This window comes from Etheostoma spectabile, chromosome 7 (genome assembly GCF_008692095.1).
Source record: "Etheostoma spectabile isolate EspeVRDwgs_2016 chromosome 7, UIUC_Espe_1.0, whole genome shotgun sequence".
Lineage (NCBI taxonomy): Eukaryota > Metazoa > Chordata > Actinopteri > Perciformes > Percidae > Etheostoma > Etheostoma spectabile.
In genome coordinates, this window is record NC_045739.1 from 18730338 (window position 1) to 18740196 (window position 9859).

Here is a 9859-nt window from a genome sequence, read left to right on the forward strand (position 1 = left end):
CCCCCCCCCCCCCCCCCCCCCCCCAGCCCACGGCAGTATTGCTCAGCTTTTGACAGGATTTCACTAATTAGCGAGACGGTTAACAATCACAGTGTTGCCCTGAGCACGCTCAGTCAGCTCTGTGGTCTCCAGCTTAGCACACACTGGACAATATGCACACATGCATTATTAAACTTTTTAGTCTATTTTGAATGTGTATGCATGGATGTTTTCCGTTAAAAAAAAAGCTTCCAAAGACAGGTCCAAATTTTGAACACCCTGCGAAGGGAAAAAGCTGACGAAGTAAGCAAAATGTTTTTTGAAGTGGGTGTAAAAAGAAGAAATCCTGTCCCTTTAGGCGGGTGATGATACATTTTTACTCTTCCATCCATCTACAAGGTTGGCAAGGAGTGTGCCTCCAGGTTGACGTGAACAAAAATGTTTATGTGATGAACCTGAAAAGACATCAAGCGTATGACTCTATATTGTAGTCTCACAGCTCTTCACACAACCACTTAGGTGTGAAAACCGGGCCGTAGCCTGCAGATCATCACACTCCCATGGCGACGCACAACTCGCACCCACTCAGAAACAACTGGCTGGAGGACTGTGTCGGATATGTGTGTGTCGTTATGTGTATATCTTTGCTGTTTGTCTGTGATCTCAGCGTTCCAGTTGTGTGACTTTTGTCCTGTCCATCAGTCTGACCTCACTTGTCGTTGTCCGCACACGTGTTGTCTCATATAAATGTCCTTCACTGTCTTTCCTTTTCACTCAAGCCAACTGACCAATGAGATCCCAGAGTAAGTAGACTTTATGACTGGGTATTTGCCCCGGCTTCAAATCAAGCCCAACTAACAGCAACAACAAAACATTTTTGATAGTTAACCCAAATGAAGAGATTAAAGTACATTCCGTTTCCAGTCATGACTACCACACAGACATCACCATCAATCTTGACCGTATGAATTAGAATTAAGTTCAAGATCCATATCCATGATTTCATTTGACAGATTACATTATTTTAAATTCATTTTGCAGTGTCATTAGATCCTTCTTTTGATTTCCATAGCAAAAGGAAGCATGAATGTGCGCATGATACGCATTGTGCTTAAGCCTCAGAGAAAATGAATTGCTGTACTAAGAATGTGCAATATTTTATGCATGGTTGTAACTCGTTCATAAACAAATTGAATTGCCATGCACTTTACGCTAAATTTGTTGTATGGGAAATGAACAAGACCCCCTGAAAACTGCAAGAGGAAACATACTAAATACTCCTTAACCTAGTTTCTGGTGCCTGTAAAGTTACTGCTTGGAAAAGCCCTCGGTCATGACTTAGTTATTAAGGGTTTTTCTTCCAGCTCATTAGCTCGGTAAGTAACCTCTTTTAAAAAAAATCCCACAAAGCAACGAAGCAGAATTCAGCTCAAATCAAGCCGACTGGATTCAGCCCAGAGTTCCAATCCATGCCAGGGCTTCTGTCATTTCATTTTTTTGCCAGATCTCTAACTGTAATTATGAATAATTACGCAGTCGGGCCGTACAGAGAAGCAGTGACATGTTAATCACAGATTTGTCTCCCTTTGTAGATTAGACCTCCAATTGAGATCTCTCTGCAGTGTTTAGCCATGGGCATCAATCTCACTTCGCAGGAGGGGACAGTGGTCCTTGGAGCCAGACTGTCAAAAGTTTAATGGATGTCACATTTACTAAAACCCACAATGAGTGTGAATCTAAGCAAAGTGGAGCTCTGGTGCAGCACTCGGAGGGCGTGCCGATTAATTCATCATGCTTTGATTTTGTAAAAGGAAATGAAAACATTTCTCGAGGGGCTATTAAGAGCTGGGTGAGGCCAAAATGTCAAGCGCTCACCTTGGGTTAATGTTGCTGTTACTATTTACAGCACCCTTTTGATCACCCCTCCTTCACCTCTCTGCCCATATCTGAAAGCTCAGGAAGATTTGCTCAAGCCCCATTATTTAAGTGACAAATCATATCTGGCCTTGACTCTCAACTGATATGGCGCTTGACCCCATTTTTTGACAATTGCCCAATTTTTCTCATTCACGGCTTCCATCTCTAGACAGAAGGTAATTGCCGCTGCACTGTGGCCTGCAGCGGCATAAATATAAAGGAGTTGTTAGATAATTGGATGCTGACTTAAAGTAGCCTTTGTACCTGTGTGGACACCGACCATAAGTGAAGTTAATCGTGATGCTTACGTTTATTAAAAAAAGAAATGCTTTATCCCATTTTGGTGCATCAGTCATCCATCTTGAGCCAACTAGTTCCCTTGAGAACCTCCTTTTATGGTTGCGGTGTGATCAGGGCTAAGCTACACACTTCCTATGATCATACAACAGTTGTTATCGACTGTTGGCACGGTCGATACTGTAGTAGAGCAGATAAGTTATGCTTTTTGCTGCTCCCGGTCTAAACTAGACCACTGTGAGTCTCCCAGTGGGCTCACAACATCCTACCTTCCTCCCCTTCCTTCCTTCTTTCCTTCTGGCCTCTTGCGCTTACACTGCATGCCGTTGACTTTCTCCCCTGCAACCCTTAAGTCCTGAGTCTCTGGAGAACCCATCTGACCAGAGGTGAGTCTCTCAAAAGCTTTTAGACTTTGTTACTGTCCACTCACCTCTTGCCTCATCCTCCCTTTCTCTCCAGACAACCTCTCGACGACCTCTCACAGGGCTAAACCCTCCTCCGCAGAGACAGCATTGTTTCCATTATTGAGATAGAGTTACCAATACGAATCACAAAGAGCCTGTGCTTCAATTAATTCTGAACTTCAGAGCTCGGATAACGGCACAAAACCTGCCAGAGCTGCAGCTTCTTTGCAATTGCTGTCCTCCCCAATGGCTTTTTATTATTCTAACCACTACTGCCACCTAGAGTTAAAATGGAGGAAAGCACTCTGGAAAGCCTTCGGAGAATTTTAATACATACAGTATAAGGAAGTGGATAAAAAATCCCTCTATTTACAAAAAGAAAGGGCACACACCAGCAAATCTATGAAGTCAGTGGTGTATATGAGATTTAAAAGGCTGTGCGTCGGCGTTGTTTTATTCATGATATATTCAGTACTTTTAATAACCTTGACCTTATCACTGACAAGCCGCTCCGATGGAGATTTATTGGGCCCTGTAAGCTCTTTGAGGGTTTGCCAGGAGAGGCTTCACTGAGCTGTGTTTATGTTTTTTTTCTCTCTCTCTCTCTAGAGAAAAAAATGATTATCTTGAATCATCCTTTTTTTTTGTTCCTGTTTACCTCAGCGGATTTGGTTAATCAAGGGGGTCAAAGTTTCCAACCTAGGCATGTTTATAAAGCAGAAATTTGTTTCTTCTTCTTGATTTTTCCACACTTCTGCTGAGGCAAACCAGCATTATTGTTGACCTGAGCTGTCAAAGTCACTTTATCTTAGGCCAGCAGTTAATAAACTCTTAAATTAAATATCATCCCATATACCCGATCCATGTTTATTCTCACCCATTAATGAAAAGAAAAATGTTCAGAGAAAATGAGGAAATACTTCTTACAGTGTAAGGAGAAGTTGCCATTCTCAGTTTCTCTTTATCCCCTCCCATTTCCTGTCCTGTTTGTACTCCCATGAGCCTCTTTGTTTGTTGTGCTGACTCCTTTGTCTTGTCATCTGTCTTGTCTAATCTTTGTCTCCAGCTCTGTGCTGCTGCTGTGTTTTTAAACTCCACGTGTCATTGGTTCTTTGTTGTACGTGCCCTCACCTTGTCTTTGTCTTTGAAGAAGGTGGAAGTAGATCCATATGGCAGTTGTGCAGTCAATTTCTGACACACACACATTCATACACACCCTTACACATTGAAGGTAGGATTCTCTGGACGGCTACTGTATCTCTGCTGGACTCACAAAAACCAGAGGAACTTTGTAAGTGTGTTTGTATGCAGGAATGGCTGTGTGAGGGTGTTTGTGTGTGCATACGTACAGTAAAGGCACATTGCGGTGTGTATTTATCTCACACATCAGTGACAGTGACATACAGTGCCACAGATAGGTGGAAGTCGCCAAGTCTCTACATCCACATCACCCCCGCAGCTGTAGCAGTCAAGAGACTGGAGATCAAACAGCTGCCTAAACAACACACTTAAATACACACACACACACACACACACATACACTGAGCAACACAGGAAGCACTGAGCAGCAATGCAGTACAGGCTCAGTAGGATGTAGGAAAGCTGATAGCAAAACAGCCCTCCGCTGTTACTAAACTCAGTCTGCATACTCTAACTCTGTTAGTGTGAGGCTGTAGAGCTACAAAGCTTTCTGGCTACAAGCGCAAGCACACAGAACCATCTGTCATTGAATCATGGGTAACGCTCCCTGGTGGTAACCACAGAGGTTTCTCACTAAACAACTACAAAAGACAGACACCAGCTGAGCTGTATCACCTACGCCACAGATTAGACCTCTTTTTGATGAATTGGGCCAGAAGCTAACTACTGTATTTTCTGTTCTCCTAGTGAGAAGGCTCTGCTGGTGAACAAATTTGAGCTGAGCATCCGGACAGAGGCGACCCAGGGCCTGGTGCTGTGGAGCGGGAAGGGCGTGGAGCGCTCTGATTACATTGCCCTGGCCATCGTGGACGGACATGTCCAGATGACATACGACTTGGGCTCTAAGCCCGTGGTGCTGCGCTCCTCGGTGCGTGTTGACACCAACCGCTGGATACGCATCAAGGCCAGCAGGTAAGATGGGAGATGGCAGGTAGGGATCAGTGGGTGAAAGCTTTTACTGTCAGACCAGGATTAAACTTAATCCATATTATGTTTGTGTTGCTGCAAACGGTGTGATCTCTTGCATGAATTCTACGCTACACAGTGATCCCCTGCACTGAGATGACTCTGATTAGTTTCAGATTAAGGATATTTTCATGCGTGGTAATGCGTGAGGATGATGCATTGAGCATCGAGTTGCTTAGACATGTTAATAAATGTTCAAAAAGGAAGAACACGCAGCAACATCTCATCTCATTTTGGCATATTATAGGAAATGTATCCGAGGAATAAATGAATACAATTCATTCAAATTTGTAACAGTATTTATAGTAACATATACACTGAAAACATACAGTACAGTGCTCATGGGATAAATGTATGTACATTTATCCTATTTGAAGACTAAATATATGCAAAATGCAAGCACAGACTCAGCGGAAAAGAAGTTCCTAAAAACTAGATTTCTACACAGGGACCAGAAGATCATGCTCATATCATGTCAGTTGACACTGTGCTTTAGTAGTATATATTATCATATTGTGCATACTTATAGCATTTGTACATAACTAAATAATAAGAACAATAACACAAGTTTTAGTTTAGTACATACTCATTCCAGATGTTCAAAACAAAACCAAAGCATATCGTACTTTTTCCCACACAGTCATGTCTTATTAATGGATTCTTTCATTAGAAACAAATTAACTGCCTGAACTTTGATAATGACCCACTTAACACCTTCCACGCGATCTCTGCTATATTGCTGCAGAACATGTGCTTTCAACGTGGCTTTGAATGGAAGTACGGGGTATAATTAGATTGGCTTCATAATGCAAGGCAGGAATAATCGATCCTCTGAAAAGCAGCTGCATCTGTTTCAAACAGGGATTTGGCCAAATCTCATCCCAGGCTTACAGGGAGACCACATGAGATGCTGGAAGATGACATAATTTGGATGTTGAAGATGGTGTAAATCGCAGCATGTGGCATACAGTTCACATTCTACATGGATATCGGTGTTTTGCGGCTTGCCTTTAATGACACTCTCTCTGTTGGAAACCCATTAAAGTAATGGTTTCAAATTAGCCTTGTCGTCACAATTCTTAAGTGTGTGCTAATGCGTAGAGCAGAGCCACCTAAAATGAATAGCGGCATCCGTTAGCTGGTAGACAGGCACATTTAGAACACTGCTTGGCAAATGCTGTTTTGAGAGTGCTTAGTGTGCTGGCAGTGGAGCAATGGAGTCATAATGCTTTAGATTAAATGCAATTGCAATAAACTGCAATTTACAGCTGCTTTGCATGACAAGCATGCATCAGAGCAACTTTGTACTGCATCTCTCTCTTTTTCTTTCTCCTCCTCAGAGCACTTAGAGACGGCTCTCTACAGGTTGGCAATGAAGCAGCGGTAACAGGGTCTTCGCCTTTGGCAGCAACACAGCTGGACACAGACGGAGCGCTGTGGTTGGGTAGGTGCCCACACATGAAAAAAGAAACGAAAACGTCATTCAGTACTTGAAAATGTGTCTAAAAATGCCATACATCAAGTCAAAGGAATACTTGTAATTCTGCACTACTCTTTCATCCTAGCCACTGGTAGAAGGCTGCCAAAAATGAGCAATGAACTCATTGGCATTGCAGAGGATAAGAAAAGTCTGTGACAGGGGAGAAAGATTGCAGTTTAGGCAAAAAAATGTCCGAGCATATTCAGGTATTGAGTTGAGAAATGAAAGGCTATCTGACTAATTCAAAAGTTGTCTGCTCTCCTGAATTGAAAATGACCAAAGTCGGTCTGTTATCTACCTCTTCAATTGGGTCTGAACTTGGCTCAGAGAAATCGTTTTTGAAAGAACACACACGGCATGGTTGGATTGAACGGAGGAAATAACGTTGAAGACAAGGCGCCAAAATCTACTCAGACTCTTCTTTAAAATGCGCAGTGCAAGGTGGCGGAGAGGCAGGTTTGAGAGGAGAAGCAGCCTGAGTGACATTTAAGAGAGACACTGCATGTAGAGATGCGTTTGTGTACTGAGGTACACGGCTATAAACACAAACACACACGCACACACACAAACACACAGGGAGGCAGTGCAGTGGAACAGGTGCTGAGCGAGCCCTGCAGCAAGAATACATAATCCTCATACAGCCCTCCCGTCGAGAGCCCTTCTACTTTTTAAATCCCCTTTTCACTGTTCATCATTAATTCATCTGTAACTTGCATGAAATTAGCCTTGTCGCTCCCGATTCTGAGGCGCATTACAATTAAAGGGGGCTGGGACAGGGAATGTAAAGGTCTTGACGGGGATGTGAACACTCAGTCTGACAGATTAAAAAAGAGAAAACCGGGGAGAGAAGGGAAGATGGGAAATGTAGGGGGGAGATGGAGTTTGACTAACTTGAAGCAAGGAGAGAAAGAGGATGCGAGAGAATTCTGTGTAGACAACAGAGAGGGAGATGGAGAGAGAGAGCAGGGATGGCAGCCAGGTAAAACATTAATACCGAGGGTCAGCCTCACTCCCACTAAGAACAGATCTCACGACGTTCCGAATAACAACGTTTAATGCAGATTTATTGAAAATGACACTAATGACTTCTATGGGTGTGCTGGCTCAAAAGAGTAGCTCAAAACACCATCAAAAGAAAAAAGGAGGCAGCCACACACCCAGCAATTAGGTCATCAAGTCTCCACAAAGGGATGTTATGAGACTTTGCCGTAAAAAATAAAAAGAAGCTTTGGCTGATTTGATAGAGAAGAAAAAAATGCAGTAAAGTTAATGCGAAATGGAAAGTACAAGGGACTGAAACATTTGCTTTGAAGTACAAATCCATGATATTTTCATATTAAGAAATTCAACTTTTTATGACTGATAGCTAAAGCACTTTAGTGAGTCAATTGACATCTAGTTCACAAGTCCTTTAAAGGGTAATTTTGGCAATTAATGAAAGTTTTTCCACTTATCTCTCGTGGGATCTAGCCATGCAGTTTGGACCGCCATTTGTGATTCTCAAAGCACTGAAACGTTCCGAAAGGCGAGGCTGAGCTGGACTCCAACCATAGCCTGTTGATAATGCACTGGTTTTCTTAGTATGGTTTGAATACTTTAATTTCTTTTTATTCCATATGGATCTAGTGCTGCTTACACGGTTACCTTTTTATCTTTCTACATTTATGCTGCTAAGTGAGTGATTGATGTCATCTTAATTTTGTTGTGTAGTGATATGCAATGACAATCTATCTATCTATCTATCCATCTATCTATCTATCTATCTATCTATCTATCTATCTATCAGACACACAGGAAATGGTTTATTTCAAGTCCTTGGTTTGTTTGTAATAAATAGAGGAAGAGGTGGGTAGTCAGCCAAGGTAACCAACATGGATGAACAGCCAAAGAAAAGTGCAGCACCTATAAGTACTTAAACTTTAAGAAAGAGATGTCACAGTTTTGAATACGCCACTTGATGGACAGGTGATATCTGGGCAGAGCACAGCACTGAAAATAAAAATAATGAGGACGTTGGGTATTTATAATTTTATACTCTGTCCTCACCTTTTATTTGTAGCTAATTTTGAGCACTTTATACACTGTGTCAAATTAAAATAACCTATCTTAACTTACTCTGGCTGGTATGCAGGCTTTCTGCCTTTCCCCCTTTGATCATGGTGGTTTGACAAATAAAGTGTCAACCGGACATGTACGTCAGCTGGTGGTATCATGCAGAAACTGAAATACAAAGCCTGACAGAGACAAGTGACTGCTTCAGTAGCCGGAAAAACATTTTTTACTATATATTTCTGGTACAACCTTTTGATGGCATTTGCAAGGTCTAATTTGTTATGAAATCCAAACCTTTATCCAGATTTTTGATCTTTAAAGGGGCCTTTCATGCATTTTATACATGGAGGTCAGTTTACTAGTCATGGGGAGTACTTCTCAGTCTATGGAAGCTTGAGCTTCAATATTGAACATGTTGACCTAAAGCCTGCGTGACAAACTGGGGGGGCTAGAGTAGGAAAGATGTCAGGGAGGGCCTGATGAAACTTATGGGATATGTAGGAATTAGCGTTGGGAGTGCTTGACCTTTGCTAAATAATGCAGTAACCCTTTAAAAAACACAATCGTCAGGCGCCTGGGTCTGCGCCTGGGTCTGCGCCTGGGTCTGCCATCATCTGGTAGAGTGAGCGCCCATATACAGAGGTTCAGTCCTCGACGTCGCGGCCACTGGTTTGGTTCCGACCTACGGCACTTTGCTCAATGTCATTACCCCTCTCACTTCCTTGTCAAAAATAAAGGCCTAAAAATGCCACCAAAACAAATACACATTAGTTACTAATTTAGAGAGCAGAATGGTAGTTTGGTGTGTTTTTGTACAGTAGCTGATTAATCAATGTTTAACCTCTGCCTCCGTCTCCCCTCAGGTGGTCTAGAGGAGCTGGCGGTGGCCCGTCGGTTGCCCAAGGCCTACAGCACCGGCTTTGTTGGCTGCGTCAAGGACGTGGTGGTGGACGGCGTGGAGCTCCACCTGGTGGAGGACGCCTTAAACAGCCCCAGAATATTACACTGTTCTGCCGCCAAATAACCCAGCAGAGACAAAATATTAGGAAAACAGGAAAAAAAAACGAAACCCTCCCACTCTCTCCCTCCATAGCGCCCATGTCTCCTGCTGTAATTATTTTCTATTTTTGTATACTTTTCATCGCTTTTATATGGAAAGAAAATGTTGTTTTAAATTTTTGTTTTATATATTTTGTTCTTTTTTTATCTGCACCTCCATGAACAGAACACACTTTGTTTTTTTCTTTACCGCCATGGTCCTCTGTTTGTTTCTTTCAAAAAGCAGGCATCTCTGTGAAAAAGAGATATTTTTATTCTTCTCAGTTTTGTTGTCTAAAACAAATGCCAACTTCAAAAAAAAAAAAAGAAGCCTGCTTCTTTTCCTCGCTCATTACTTGAACACTGGCGGGCCTCACTAATGATCTCTGGTTACTGCCTTGTCTTGGTGCCATATTTATCGTCCACATTCCCCCAAGCATGGCAAATACATAGACATACATTCCCCCCCCCCCCCCCCCCCCCCCCCCCTGCCCCCGTGAGAGCTGGTACACAGTGTATGCAGCGG

At 42.6% G+C, this 9859-nt stretch overlaps 1 protein-coding gene across 13 annotated transcripts in view; it reads left to right on the top strand.

The window, feature by feature from the left end:
• The window catches only part of agrn (agrin), a 247383-nt gene extending 237737 nt beyond the window's left edge, over nt 1-9646 (top strand). For all 13 annotated transcript variants that reach the window (XM_032521016.1, XM_032521015.1, XM_032521018.1 and 10 more), the window contains 3 exons: nt 4485-4709; nt 6104-6207; nt 9159-9646. In XM_032521016.1, coding sequence (XP_032376907.1) covers nt 4485-4709; nt 6104-6207; nt 9159-9319 — 490 coding nt within the window. In that variant the 3' untranslated portion in view covers nt 9320-9646. The remainder of the gene's footprint in view (nt 1-4484; nt 4710-6103; nt 6208-9158) is intronic.
• Nucleotides 9647-9859: the final 213 nt, after the last annotated feature.